Here is a 15,612-nt window from a genome sequence, read left to right on the forward strand (position 1 = left end):
GGCGGTACATGTATTCCGTTACTTCCCAACACTGTTAGTAACACTTTCCACTTAACTCTCACTTACAACTGTAGTGTCAAAGTTTTAAAGTTCTTTAGTTAGTAACCATTTTAAATGGTGTTTTAACATCTTTTTATATTTATATTGTAACAAACAGGGTTAAATAGGGTCCAATAAAACAGAGTGAGACTGGATGAGGTTGTAACTAAAGTAACTAAAGGTAGCAAAGGATGATTTGTTTACCGAACATAATTAAGGTGAATGTGTCTATCAGCAAGTCAGTAGTGTAAAACGTGCATGAGCATGTGACAAGGTCAGTAAGAATCAAAAACACATGTTGTAGCTGAGCCAGTGTAGTCTAGGAAGCTGGTGTCCAAACAATAGCAGTTACTTTTTAACAGAGAAAAGAAACACTGTCATCCCAGACTTTAACTAAGGATGAGAAATGAGTAAACAGTTGAAAACGACTGAACCAAGACGGGGCTGAGTGGGACAGAAGTCATTACCACGGGTAGCTCAGTGAGGAGCTCTGTGCTTGTCTCTGAGATGAGACTGATGACTTACAGTGAGCTCTGAGTGACTTCAAAGACACGACTTTTTGACGTTTGCTTCAATAAGATTCTTCTTATTATTATTTATTTTACAGTGGAGCTGTTTAATCATACATAAATACACACATCCACACTTAAAGCTGCCCAGTATGACCAGAAGACAGTGATTCAGAAATTATCAAGTGACTGCTTCAATGCTTTGCAGACTCTTTATTGTTACATTATTATGAATCAGGACAATACTTTTACACAGCAACATCCTCAGAGGGTTTCAGTTACCTGAACATTTAAATTCAGTAGAATCACCAGCATAAAAATATAAAACCAAAAATTTTACATTTGATTCTGGAGAAGTGGAGATGAACAGGTGAGCATCAGGGAGCAGGGTCGGGTCATTGATGGGAAACTGAGTCAGTCTGAGGGCAAGTGTTACCATGGTAATAACCCCTTGTTGTGTGAATGTCACACACTAGAGGAGCAGTTTATTAGGAACACCTGTACACCCATTTGATTGTGATTGTATGAAGACATGCAGATATGGTTTTATTTACCGTAAATGATTGTCAAACGTAATTAGACAGACAGGGCAAAATTAAATTAAATCCTTAATCTTCTTTGGTACTTCTGATTTAGCTTTTAGGCAGACAAATCAGTTTTTATGCATAATACTACTACAATAATACCCCACAGTTCACAAAAAAATCCTACTAGATACATGATTTTATCAATTTCAGAATCCTACGTCGGCCTGTTCTTGAGTTACAGCATTCATGAGATTTTCAGAAAATGATACGTCTGACCTTGAGATCAAAGTCACTGAAATTCGAACTCATCCAAGAATTTTAGTAGCTGCACCGAAGCTATCAATTTGAAAAACTTTAAACCAACCTGAGCCGCTGAGTTGTGGCATCATGTGACACCGCAGTCATATTTTTATTCTGAAAATACAGACGGTAAAGAATGTTACCTTTGCATCAACAAATCTGTAAAGTCTTCAGTAACCCAACCTGAGCTGCTGAAATATGGCATCTTAAATATCACATTCCTTCCACCAAAACAGACCAAGTGCCCAATCTGGAACCAGTTCCACTTTACAATAACCACCAATGAGTCACAAATGTAGCCTGGGATTCTGTCCTTGATTTCTTTGCATTTTACCGTAAGTTTTTTTACTGTTATATTCTGTTCTCAAACTCAGGAGAAAAAAGTTTTATAATGTATAAAGATGCACAGTGCCTTCTTTTTGCTTCAAGAGCAGCAGGTCTAGTCCCAGTGAACAGAGTGTGCCTGAAGACATCTGCTTTCTCATACTTCTGTTTTGTGTCTCCTTGTTTTCACTGTCTTTACACAGGATTGTTGATAAAATGTACATTAAGTTCTATGAATCACAAAGATCAACTGTCATCAAACTTATCATTATCAAACAGTGGCCTCATTTTACACACATTTTCATTAAAGCCCTTAATAAAGCTGTCCTTTGTTTACTACATATTCCGCCCTTTTCATCTTGTTGAATTCATCTGTGGCCGGACAGTGTAAGACGGGGCACAGACTGCACACAGCTGTTCCTCTGTTGAATCAACAGTGTAGGTAACCCTCCCACAAAAGAAGGTGCATTTTTATTACTTAGATAAACTTTGTGCTTTTTGTCCGACTGTCCACTTCGCATCATTTGAGCAGCGGGGTGAGGACGGTGTTGGTAATGACTCCAGCAGCGAGGATGAGGATCATGATGAGTATCGCCAGGCCGCGCCGTAGCACCAGCTGTGACACTGACAGAACATCTCCCACTGTAGTGGTGTTGGTGGTTTTACTCTCTTCTGGTATTTGCATCTCCATGTATACGTGGTCCGCCCCGGCGCTCTCACCACTGGATTCAATAGTACTGATTGGGGTCTGGATGTGATTAGAGTCTAGGGTTTGGAAAGAGAAGCGTGAATAAGACACTGTAATAACGGGAATGTTTCAGCCAGTTTGCCCACTCACCTCTATTTTCCATCTCGATCGTGTCTTTTTCTTCTTTGACGCGGACTCCTGCTCGCACTTCGGCCTGATCAGACACAACAGTTAATGACATGCTTTGATGAATGCAACTGTGATAAACTGTCAATAGATGCAGGTGTGCACCTCTTCAGCAGCCTTCTTCCAATCGAGTTTGCACAAAAACGTGATGAAAAAGATCGCCTGCAGTAACACGCAAACCGCAAGGCCTGTCCAAAATCCTACAGCAGAAAAAACAGAAGAAGAAGATAATAATAGTTTTTTTGACAAGCAGGGAGTACAGCTAATTTCTGACCGCAGCACGCATTTGTCACAATCCACCTGTAACCTGAAAGACACAACATACACTGGTTATTCAGCTGGAATAAACAGGCTTGAACCTGCTGTGGTGTGTGTCCCTTCTAAATTCACACAAGCCTAAGACATCCTAGTGAAAATCATTCTACTTTTACGATGCACATACATTTTTTATTTTTCTGTTCCTCACATTGTCTTCAGGCTGCACCTGTTTCATTTATTTGGACCCACGAAATGCCCAGTTGGAGTCATTTTAGGGTCTGGTTTCTGTTAAGTTTATGTTCAGTCTATTCATATGTTTAGTTACAACTGTTAACAACCAGTATCGCCTGATCCTCATCAGGTTCTAACATTATTTAAATACAACTTTAGATGAATAGCAGCATATGGCATATTATGATACGTCTTTAGCAAAAACTAAGCAGAAAACGCAGAAGCGAAGTGCTTTGCTTGGGATGGTGATTGTGGTGTGCATTGAAGTTTGCATGGCCCAACATCTCCACTTTCTTCTTGCCTGTCCAAAGAACATTGTTCCATCAGATGCAATATTGCAAACCTAATCCATGCTGCTATGTTCTTTTTGGACAGAAGAGACTTTCTTCTGTCAGACCTTGATGGACAGCAACAAATGCTTCCCCAAAGTCACTGCTGATGTCTTTCCTCCCTGGCATTATTATAACATACTCGACTAGAAAACTACCAAAATGTCTGGTTTTATTTAATGAATATAATAAGATTAATTGTTATTATATAAAATTAGGGATAAATAAAGTACGACATATCTTATTTTCTCTTGTCTTGAATAAGTGATATCAATCCAATGCTATGAAGGAAAACAAAGGAGCTTGGAATGCCACCCTCACTCAGTCCTCACCTACAATCCCCATTTTGGCTGCAAACATCAGAGACACACCAATGGGTAAGCCAAAAAAGTAGTACCCGACCAGGTTACACAGAGCACCAACCGACTGTTTTCCTACACCTCTGACAACTCCTCCAGCCACACTCTGTAAACACAAACACAGATTTCTCTGAATCACATTTTATATTTGACAGTATTAGCCTGAAATGTCGATCACTGCTGTAAAATCATTTCTTACCGCAATTGCATCAGCAAGATGCAAGAAACTATATATCAACATGAGGTCAGAAACCCTCTGCAAAATATCGCTAAAAGAAATGTGCAGTTTCAGCTTCAGTACATCTGTCTGTACATTCACAAATATTGTCAAACATCATAAACATATGAAACTTAATGAAAACAAAACCTTTAATACAATGTCAAAGGAGCTTGCAAAGAAAAGCGTCTGGACTTCTTTAAGTTACTTGAAGACGTTTCACCTCTCATCCGAGAAGCTTCTTCAGTTCTAAGGTCAAATGGTGGAGAGTCCCAGATATAAACCTAGTGGGAGTATCCCCCCACAGAGGGACAAAACCTCAACATCAAAGTTTACCGGAAGCCCACACACACGGACCAGTACCTCCTGTTTGACTCCCATCACCCTCTGGAACACAAACTTGGAGTAATTAGGACCCTACACCACCGGGCAGAACATGTTCCCTCTAAGCCTGAAGGGAAAAAGAAGGAACACACACATGTAAAGGAAGCACTCAAAACGTGCGGCTATCCTAAATGGGCGTTCTTAAAGTCAGCAAAGAGGCACAGAAAAGAAGATCAGACACCAGCGAGGGAGGATAAGAAGGACAGACGCAACAACATTGTCATCCCCTATGTAGCCGGTGTATCAGAGAAACTCAGGAGGGTTTTCTCCAAGCATGACATCCCGGTGTACTTCAGACCCAGCAACACACTCAGACAAAAACTGGTTCACCCAAAAGACAAAATGCCAAAACACAGACTTAACAATGTGGTGTATGCTGTACAGTGCAGCGAGGAATGCCCAGACCTCTACATTGGAGAGACCAAACAGCCACTTCACAAGCGCATGGCACAACACAGAAGAGCCACCTCCACTGGACAAGACTCAGCTGTCCATCTGCATCTAAAGGACAAAGGACACTCTTTCGAGGATGCCAATGTTCACATTTTGGACAGAGAGGACAGATGGTTCGAAAGAGGAGTGAAAGAAGCCATCTATGTCCACTGTGAGCGACCATCTTTGAACAGAGGCGGTGGTTTACGACACCAACTGTCTGCCATCTATAATCCAGTTTTGAGTTCCCTCCCCAGACACCTTAACGCCCACTCACACCCTGGGCCATCTGACCTCAGGAATTCGCATGATAAGGTGGGGCCAGGTTTCACAATGAACTCACCCGAAACTCTGGCTGATTGGGACCCACACCCAGTTCCACACCTTAGCTCAGGCGATTAGAGGATCATCAGGGGGTCCTTTTGTCCCTCGGTGGGGGGACACTCCCACTAGGTTTATATCTGGGACTCTCCACCATTTGACCTTAGAACTGAAGAAGCTTCTCGGATGAGAGGTGAAACATCTTCAAGTAACTTAAAGAAGTCCAGACGCTTTTCTTTGCAAGCTCCTTTGACTACGATGACCTGGATGACTGAGAACCTTCACAGACTTTAATACAATGGGACACATGGACAATGCATTTATTTGATTATAGCACTCACATAGGCTTGTTTTAGTTAACTGAAACTGGATAACAAGGGCAACATGTTTCTGGGACAAAGGTGTAAATGATTATCTTGAATAATACATGTAATTGAAGAAGCAATAAATAAGAGAGGAACTCTTCCTGGAATCAAGGTTAAAGGTCAAAGATACTTACGGCTCTGATGTGAAAATGTATCCGATGACATCCTTTGAGACGCCAAAAATAATACTAACAAAGCATGCAATTATGACTGCAATGAGAAAAAAACATTTAAATATTAAAAGCACAGGAAAAACAGAAAAACAAGGAACACAAAAGGTGACCAACTTTACAGTTTATATACAGTTGTGGTGAAAAATGTACTGTAATTTCATTATTCTTCTTTTTCCAAAGTGGAACGATTGTACAGCATTCACGTTTAACAACAAAAATTGTCATGGTCATGGTCAGCATTCTTAGTTTTCTTGTATTTTTGTATTTTGTTCCTTATGCCGTGGTTCCTAGGTTCTGTTAAAGATGTTCCTTATTTGATTACCCCCTGTGTGCCCCTCTGTGTATCTGTGAGCCCTCGTTTCCCCTCGTGTTTCATTTAATGTTTTCCCCAGCCAGTTATGTCTGTGCTCTCTCTCCTCCTGTCTGAACCTCTGTGTACTTCCTGTTTTACTTTGACAGTCTGTCGTCAGTATGCGTCATGTTGTGTTCACTCCTGCCCTGTCTCGTTACGATTATCTATGTCAGCTGTGTTCCCTGTGTGCTCCCACTTCCCTCGTTAACCCTCTGTGTATTTATGTGCATGTCTCCCTCAGTTCAGTGTCGCGTCGTCAATGTCTCCTCCCCGAACCCGTGTGTCTTTCTGTGTTCCCTCGGTCTTCTGTTAGCATTCCCAGTTTAGTTCTGTTTCTTTGTAAGGCCTGCAATAAAGCAGTGATTTTGAGTTCAGTTCCTGTCTCCGTGAGTTTTGCGTTTGGGTCCTCATCTGCCTCCACACAGCCAGTTCATGACAAAAACAAGTTCAAAAACAAGGCACAAGTTGAATTTATGTTAACACTTTAGAACCTAAACCATGATATAACTGCCAGAAATCTTTCATTTTTTGATAATGGACTGTTTGTTGAACCTTTAGACAAAATATATATCAAATTTTAATCAGCATATATGAGTTTTAACTTGAATCACATTCGCTACACGCTGATGATCACAAAAAATGTATCAAATACGATACGCTGGGATTTAAAGGGTTCAAGTTTAACTGCAGGCTCAAAATTACATGAAGTATACATAGTCCACAAATTTATCGCAGTTTATTCAACATGTGTTCTAATGCATATCAACTACATACTATTTTGCCCAGGGTCGGGTAAACAAACTGGTCCATAATTTGGTGATTTACACATTTGGTTTATAAGCAAAAGGTCACTGGTTCAATTTCAACTGGAGACAAATCCCCTTTGAGACTGTGTCAGGATGAGTATCCGGCATAAAACTGCCAGATCAATCATGCAAAGCTACCCCCTGTGGTGAACCCTTATGTTGACGGAACAGCCATGGACCCTGTATGGGTTGTGGAGGTACTCGAGCTTCCTCCCAGACCAAAGAAATGCATGTTAGGTTAGTTAATGGCTCTAATGTCACTGTATACATGAATATGAATGGTTGTCTATCTCTGAGTTGGCCCTGTGATGGACTTGGCACCGTGAGTCCACCATTAATCTACCATTAATTGGATACGCTGTTGGAAGGTGGCTGGATGGATGAATAGTTCATTTATATTTTATGAAATGTATTCTACTTCATATTCTTATGTCATGAAGCTCAGCATGAAATAAAACTAATCCTGCTACTGCTCAGTTAGCAGTATTTTTACTTTTTTCTGTTCATTTAACACAGACAATAATACTTAGTGTGTTGGTTCTTACATGCACAGATGAAGGGGACTTTGCACGACAGCTTGGCCTGCTCGATGTTTCCTGCACCAAGTGCATTCCCAACCCTTACACTGGCAGCACCAGAGACTCCTAGTGGAAGCTATGGGAATAATCCATGTGTAATTAATAATGTAATGCCAGGTCAACATATAAGCAAAAGTCAAAAGGTTCACTGGAGTTACCATGTATGCTGTAATAGCCAATTGGTAGGCTATCGAGTGAGCTCCCAACTCGACCTCACTGATCACACCGCCCAGGAATCCTCCCAATTCAACCACCCACCACTCCAGACAGAGCATGAGCATGCTGGGGACAGCCAGCTTGACAAAGGGTCCCCACTCCTGGAGACAGTCGAGGGACCAACCTGTGGGTCAGAGCAGGGTTTTAATAGTTTTGCAATTTTCATTAGTTTTTATTTTTATTTAGTTTTGACTTCAGATTTTCAATTTTATATCGTTTTAATTAGTTTTTACCAATTGTTTGCTAGTTTAGTTTAGTTTTAATTTTTTTTGAAAATCCTTAGTTTCAGTTTAGTTTTGATTAGTTTCAGTTATAGTTTTAGTTGTGTTTGCAATAATTAAGTGTAACAAAATCCCAGTTTCATCATATCAGTCATTCTCTTCTGCTTATCCTTGGGTGTGTTGCTATTCCAGCTACCATACCCTGCACCCTGGACATGTCGCCTGTCTGTCACAGGGCTAACACGCAGAGACAGACAACTCACATTCCCACCTATGGGTTCTTTAAATAAATAAATAAATAAAGGCAGATGAACAACCATTGATACCAGGCAACTATAAAATGTATATCTTGGCCCCAATGAGACTATTAACTCTCGCAGCACCGGGTGTTCGTAATTTTGGTTCAAGTGAATTGATAAACTTTTTGAAGGCAATTGACTCACACAGTTGTGTAGATATCCCCGTCCTGTTGTCTCGGGATGCATCACGCTGCCTTGCCTGGGGTTAGCTTCTGTTTTCTGGGGATGAGGGTTGAGTGTGCTCCCTTACCTTCTCAAGGTAAGCTAGGTTAGCCTTCTTGTGTGAGCTTTTCAAGTGCACTTTAAGGTTTGTCGGATTTTTTTCCCTTTAGAAATGTTCCTCATAATTTGTCTGTTTCCACTACAAGACACTTGCTTTATCCAAAACACAGTCATATTCAAAGTAATCCCAAATTGGACTCTGGCGCTTTCTTCCGACTTTTCCTGACATGATTCTGCGCGTGGACGGAGCAGCGACACAGACGACTCGACTAACGTGCTGCCACCTGCTGGCATAATGAGACACAGCAAGAAAAAAATCTGGAAACTAAACTTCATTTTCACCCTTGACTATTGTATGACACGCACACATCAATGAAAACTAAACACATTTTTGCTATAAATTCAGTTAATTTTAGTTAGTTTTGTGAACACTCATTATAGTTTTAGTTAGTTTTCCTTTTTTTGTTTTTATTTTTATTTCCGTTAACGAAAATGTTTTTTCACTTCTAGTTTTCGTTATTTCGTTAGTTTTCGTTAACGATAATAACCTGTGGGTCAGAGTGACTCTATATGTCATCTTTCAAACTATTGGTTTAAATTATGATTTAATTATGGGCCTCGGATCAACAATTACTAATGAGGAATTTGCATAAATCAGACATTATTATTAAACAATATTTAAATCCCACACATTTTAACTATTACAGAGATGTCTTGAAGTTTATTGGAACCGCAGAGTTAAAGAATAACCTCTCCTCCACACTGCACGCCACAGTTATAGAGTATGACTATTTTTGTCAAACATTAAACTCTGGAGTATTTATAATGGAAAACTTCAGGTATGAAAGGTCACAAAGCTGAATGATGCAACATGATGAAATTATTGGACAGAATTGGAAATAAGAATGACACAGCAAAATCAAAACATTTCAGCAAGTTCAGGATCCCCGTAGAAGTAAAATGACTGACCTGCCCATGTGGCCTTATGCAGACCTCTCATGTACATGTAAATGAATAAGACTGATGCCAACAAATACTGGGAGATGGCATTGGCTGCTGCTGATCCACTAGAAGATAAAAACATTAGAGATTAAAAGAAGGGAAAAAAAGAACAATTAAAGCTCCATATTTACAGGTGACAATTCAAGCACCCTAAGATAGGCTTCAGCCCCCCGTAACCCTGTAAAAGGACAAGCGAAAGAGGATGAATGGGTTTCAAATTTGCTGTCAGTTCATTATTCCTTTTAGGTTTTTGAGAAACAATTTATATTCATGTTCTACATTATGTTATATATTTTTTTCCAATAGTGCTGCTTTGTATTTCCTTGTGCTTATGGGTTTTATAGTCTTCCGAAGCCTGGTATTGATTTCTTATTAGATAGATGTTGTTTGCTTCAAATTAAGCACTTTAAACTGAAACCACTAGTCAATGTGTATGCCTGTTACACCTAACCCTTCTTTCCTTCCATCATGTGCAGACGGAGCTTTCAGGACACTTGATCCTTGTGTCCTGCATTTGGGTCTGCAAATTTACCAACACACCATAAAACCTGTGGTAATTCACCTAAATTCACTGGATCATGAATTTAGATAAAGAATTTAAAACACATATAGTTTTCACTGACTGAATTGAGAGTTACATTCAACCAATGATGTCACAGGAATGATGGAGGAAAACTTACGCAACACCCAAATCCAGCTGATGGATGAGGACGTAGTTGATTATTGCATTAAAGACATTTCCGATTGCTCCAGTTATAACTTGAGGCCATATAATTCCCTGTACACCAAAGCACAAAATACACATAACATTCATGTTCATGTTTTAAATTAATGTAATGTTGGGCCATATGCATGCTTCAAAAGCACTGCACCTGATTTTGAAGATACCTCCTCTGCAGCTGGTACATGAAAGCAGCCTGAAAAAAGCAAACATTAAATTATAAGAGACTCGTTGACAGAAGTGAAGAACAAATTTGAGCACATGATCAGAACTTAGGTTAATCAGCACGCTAACACTTTTCAATGAAAACAATGAACATGTCAAATAATTAATAATAAATCAAAGAAATAAAATGTATCACAGATTCTATACATTTATACACCTCCACTGCAACTTATTAACCTTCATCCACTTTGTCTGATAGTTTATGCCTCAAAATTCAACCAAGAATAAATGAGAGGGGGGCATCAAAGTTAGAGATTGAGCAGTATTGTTGAACAATGTAAACTTAAATCTCATTAGAAACGAATACCAAGTCAAACATGATAAATGGTGAATGCACTGATTCTTATAAAGTGCTTTTCTAATCTCTCAGAGCACTCAAAGTGCTTTTTACAACACGTCTCATTCACCCATCAGCACCAACGCCCATAGATCTGGGGGCAAAAGGGAGGAGATCACATTTAGGGTTAGGCAAGCAGGCCTAAGTGCTTTTTATCTAACATTCACACTCCAATGGATTCATTGGAGAGTAACTTTGGGTTAGTATTTTGCTGAAGGACATTTGGCATGCAGACTGGAGCAGCTCGGGATCAAACTACCAAACTTGAGATTAGTAGATAACTTGAGCCACGGCTCAAGTGTGACCGATGAACTCTGGACCTTAAATAGCACTACATCTGTTGTTAAGACCCTCAGTTCTGGATATCAACCTGCCTTTTGTTTAAATATTGAACACCTTCCAAATCTGCATCAAATCCTATCAAACTCACCGGCAGAGCGGGCATGAAGATCTTCACATAGAGCTGGGAGAGGCTTCATGTGGAAATGAAAAGACAAAGTAAGCCTGTGAAACTGATGATGGTGACATTTGACTGCACATAAATTAAGGTTACATACCATTTTGCTTGTTCTTTTACTTAATTCTGCTCATTACTGTTTCATGCTGTGTTACACAATGGTGACTTTAATGCGTTATGCTGTAAAATAAGCCCACCAATGATGGTGCTTCCTTTTTATACTTATTGGGTCCAACTAATCCCAAATAGTTTAGACAAACTGAAAATGCATCTCAGGTCTCAGGATGTTAATTATCTTTTTAAAGGTTTTTGGCAGCTTTATCCAAAAGTCGAGGTGCAGTAACAATGTGACAAACAAACAAAACAGCACGTAGTTTAAGTATTGTTGGGTTGTAAACCTGTACAAGGATCTACTGAATTATTTCTCACAGGTCAGAAATGTGTGCAGTAAGAACCAGCACACATTTCCATGCATTTCCACCGCTGAGTTAACAGCTGGTTTCTGCTGCTACAGGTGGTCAAACTATGAGGTTTGGTATAATGTGCTTTTCGATTACTGCATTACAGTGATCCCTCGTTTATCTCGAGTTACGTTCTAAAAAATATGTTGTTTTTAGGCTGTAAAACCCCTCACTACACACTTTATACACTTTTCTCAGACAGGCATGAACATTTTCACACTTTTCTCTCCTGTTTAAACACTCTCAAAGTTCAAACCTTCGTAGAAAAATAAGTCCAGTATTAAAGAATGAAGCCAAAGATCAAACCCTGTTTTCAGGTCCAGAACATGGGAATAGAGCAGCTGCCAGACAATTCAACATTAACGAATCAATGGTACGGAAATAGAGGAAGCAAGAACAATGAGTTGAGTAAAGTTTGAATTATCTGACTGTTTTGTTTTGCCTAATGCACCTTATAATCCAGTGTGCCTCATGGTCCGAAAAATACGGTAACTTCTACCTTCCTTTAGCATGTCTAGAGGTCCAACATTTGTGAGATGGTTTGCATCTTTCTCTGTATCTTGGGTGCTACCGCAGGAGCCTTTGACGGTGCAAAACGTTTCGTCGACATTGTTGTTTTTGTTGGGGAGAAAACTTACAAACATACAGTACAGCACTTCACAGTCACACTGCTAGTGATCGAAGATTTATGTAAATTTGACAAGCTGAATGCATTCTGTACTGTACAGGAGACACGGCACGGAGGAGATTGGTTGACAATGGACAGCCGATCATGGACACAACGCACTGTAAAAACAGAAAAACAAAAAAACATGCAAAATTGCACAAAAAAAATCCGCGAAACAGCAAAAGGTGAACCGCGTTATAGCGAGGGACCACTGTATATTTTGCACTAACTAACAGTGCTTGCCATTTTGCATAACTTGCGTTTCTTTAAGAGTGAGACAAACACATGCTCAGCAGTGTGACAACATCCACGCGTCTGCATTTGCTGGTTAATAACGGCTCACCTGGCGACCTCTGGACTCTGTTTGACAGCAAGTAGTAGAGGCTCAGTGTTGATGAGGATGGCCCAACAAGGGAAACAGGCCAGCAGCAGAATCAGAACTCCCCTCTGGAGAATCACACCCACACGCTTCAAGTTACCGCTCCCATACGTCTGCGTGAAACAGGTAGACAGACGCTCGGGTGAGAAAAGTTGGAAAAAGCAGAATCCCACCAAAGAACAAGGGTATGACTGATCAAAGAAAAATAACTCCGCACAAAAGCTCAGTGTTGAGATGTTTAAAAGGCGATTCCAGGAGAACCTGGGAACCCAGCTGTGCTGCTTGTGTTTGTCTTGGTTACACAAATAAAGTGAAAGCTCCGGTGAGGACCCTACCTGAGATATGAGGGTATCACAAGTTAACGACAAACCGCTGCCAATGCAAAGACCAGTGATGCTAACTACCTGCAAACAAAACACAACATGCATAAACTGGGGTAAAAATGATGCATATTTACGGTTCAACAACAAAGGCACTGAAATGTCTGCTCACCGCAACTGATAATGCTACAGCTGCAAGTTCAGTTTTCCCCAGGTGACCACAGAACACCGTGCTGACAAAACCGATCATGAAAATCATCAACTGGGAAATGACCTGAAGAAGAGGAGATACTGACTCTGTGTTGTATTTAGAAATACATTTAAAGGAAACATAAATAAGTAATGAATATGATTAAAACATTTAGTAACTTAAAGATGTTAAACATCTTTACCAAAATATCTAAAATAGATAACATAAAAAAACATAAATAACATTTAATGTATTAATTAATAAGACAGTAAACCAGGGTCCAGGTCCCACGTTTAAATCAAATTTCAGTTTATTGACACATGGTGCATCTTCTGTAGTAAATCCGTTCTTCCTGTCAGTAACAACAGACAGAGAGTGTGACAAACTTCAAATGAGCTTCAAATTTACACACAGTCTTACCACTGGTGCCGCCAGTTTGGAAAGTTGCACAAGCTCATTGCGGTAAACTGACGGAATAAACCGAGGGACACATTTCTGGCAACAGCCTCGGGAGCTCTGTGCGCAAGCAGCCGCTGCACTTTCCTTTAAATCCTCTTTCACTGCCTCGGTGCATTTTCCCGTTTCTTCCCCAGAAGAGTCCATGATTGAACAAATACAGATCCTCTTCACAAACAGCTCTGGGTGATTTCTGTCACTCAGGCAGAAGAAAATGTTGTTGGTTTGATAACCAGCGCAGGAGTCTAAGGAGGGGCCAGACACATTCTGTCCTCCTCACCTTACAGCCAACCAACTCTTGTCTCTGTTTAGGTGTGATTTCTGCTATTGCAAAATACTCAATACACTTGTACAAATAAAGCATTCATTTACAGTTGATCATTAACATGACAGTTAAAAGATGCTGGTGATAGTCTTGACAAGGTCAGTAAGAATCAAAAACACATGTTGTAGCTGAGCCAGTGTAGTCTAGAAAGCTGGTGTCCAAACAATAGCAGTTACTTTTTAACAGAGAAAAGAAACACTGTCATCCCGGACTTTAACTAAGGATGAGAAATGAGTAAACAGTTGAAAACGACTGAACCAAGACGAGGCTGAGTGGAACAAAAGTCATTACCACGGGTAGCTCAGTGATGAGTTCTGTGCTTGTCTCTGAGATGAGACTGATGGCTTACAGTGAGCTCTGAGTAACTTCAAAGACACAACTTTTTGACGTTTGCTTCAATAAGATTCTTATTTATGTATTTATTTTACAGTGGAGCTGTTTAATCATACATACAGTGGGGCAAAAAAGTATTTAGTCAGCCACCGATTGTGCAAGTTCCCCCACTTAAAATGATGACAGAGGTCAGTAATTTGCACCAGAGGTACACTTCAACTGTGAGAGACAGAATGTGAAAAGAAAATCCATGAATTCACATGGTAGGATTTGTAAAGAATTTATTCGTAAATCAGGGTGGAAAATAAGTATTTGGTCACCTCAAACAAGGAAAATCCCTGGCTCTCACAGACCTGTAACGTCTTCTGTAAGAAGCTTTTCTGTCCCCCACTCGTTACCTGTATGAATGGCACCTGTTTGACCTCATCATCTGTATAAAAGACACCTGTCCACAGCCTCAACCAGTCAGACTCCAAACTCCGCCATGGCCAAGACCAAAGAGCTTTCGAAGGACACCAGGAAAAGAATTGTAGACCTGCACCAGACTGGGAAGAGTGAAACTACAATAGGCAAGCAGCTTGGTGTGAAAAAATCAACTGTGGGAGCAATCATCAGAAAATGGAAGACATACAAGACCACTGATAATCTCCCTCGATCTGGGGCTCCACGCAAGATCTCATCCCGTGGGGTCAAAATGATCATGAGAACGGTGAGCAAAGATCCCAGAACCACACGGGGGGACCTGGTGAATGACCTGCAGAGAGCTGGGACCAAAGTAACAAAGGTCACCATCAGTAACACACTACAACGGCAGGGAATCAAATCCCGCAGTGCCAGACGTGTTCCGCTGCTGAAGCCAGTGCATGTCCAGGCCCGTCTGAAGTTTGCCAGAGAGCACATGGATGATACAGCAGAGGATTGGGAGAATGTCATGTGGTCAGATGAAACCAAAGTAGAACTTTTTGGTATAAACTCAACTCGTCGTGTTTGGAGGAAGAAGAATACTGAGTTGCATCCCAAGAACACCATACCTACTGTGAAGCATGGGGTGGAAACATCATGCTATGGGGCTGTTTTTCTGCCAAGGGGACAGGACGACTGATCCGTGTTAAGGACAGAATGAATGGGGCCAAGTATCGTGAGATTTTGAGCCAAACCTCCTTCCATCAGTGAGAACTTTGAAGATGAAACAAGGCTGGGTCTTCCAACATGACAATGATCCAAACACACCGCCCGGGCAACAAAGGAGTGGCTCCGTAAGAAGCATTTGAAAGTCCTGGAGTGGCCTAGCCAGTCTCCAGACCTCAACCCCATAGAAAATCTGTGGCGGGAGTTGAAAGTCTGTGTTGCTCGGCGACAGCCCCAAAACATCACTGCTCTTGAGAAGATCTGCATGGAGGAAT

At 40.6% G+C, this 15,612-nt stretch overlaps 1 protein-coding gene across 1 annotated transcript; it reads right to left on the minus strand.

Moving 5' to 3' along the window:
- Positions 1-674: 674 nt before the first annotated feature.
- On the minus strand, positions 675-13,962 carry LOC146516236 (multidrug and toxin extrusion protein 1-like). The gene is made up of 16 exons (XM_085163374.1): positions 13,516-13,962; positions 13,078-13,179; positions 12,921-12,989; positions 12,550-12,698; positions 11,052-11,094; positions 10,211-10,255; positions 10,019-10,116; positions 9,306-9,403; positions 7,537-7,718; positions 7,346-7,454; positions 5,604-5,679; positions 3,950-4,019; positions 3,724-3,856; positions 2,679-2,773; positions 2,538-2,601; positions 675-2,464 (listed from the first exon to the last, which is right to left on the minus strand). Exons 1-16 carry the CDS (start codon positions 13,696-13,698, stop codon positions 2,220-2,222), a joined length of 1,761 nt encoding a protein of 586 aa, XP_085019500.1. The 5' UTR covers positions 13,699-13,962; the 3' UTR covers positions 675-2,219.
- Positions 13,963-15,612: the final 1,650 nt, after the last annotated feature.

This window comes from Neolamprologus multifasciatus, chromosome 6 (genome assembly GCF_963576455.1).
Source record: "Neolamprologus multifasciatus chromosome 6, fNeoMul1.2, whole genome shotgun sequence".
NCBI classification, from domain to species: Eukaryota; Metazoa; Chordata; class Actinopteri; order Cichliformes; family Cichlidae; genus Neolamprologus; species Neolamprologus multifasciatus.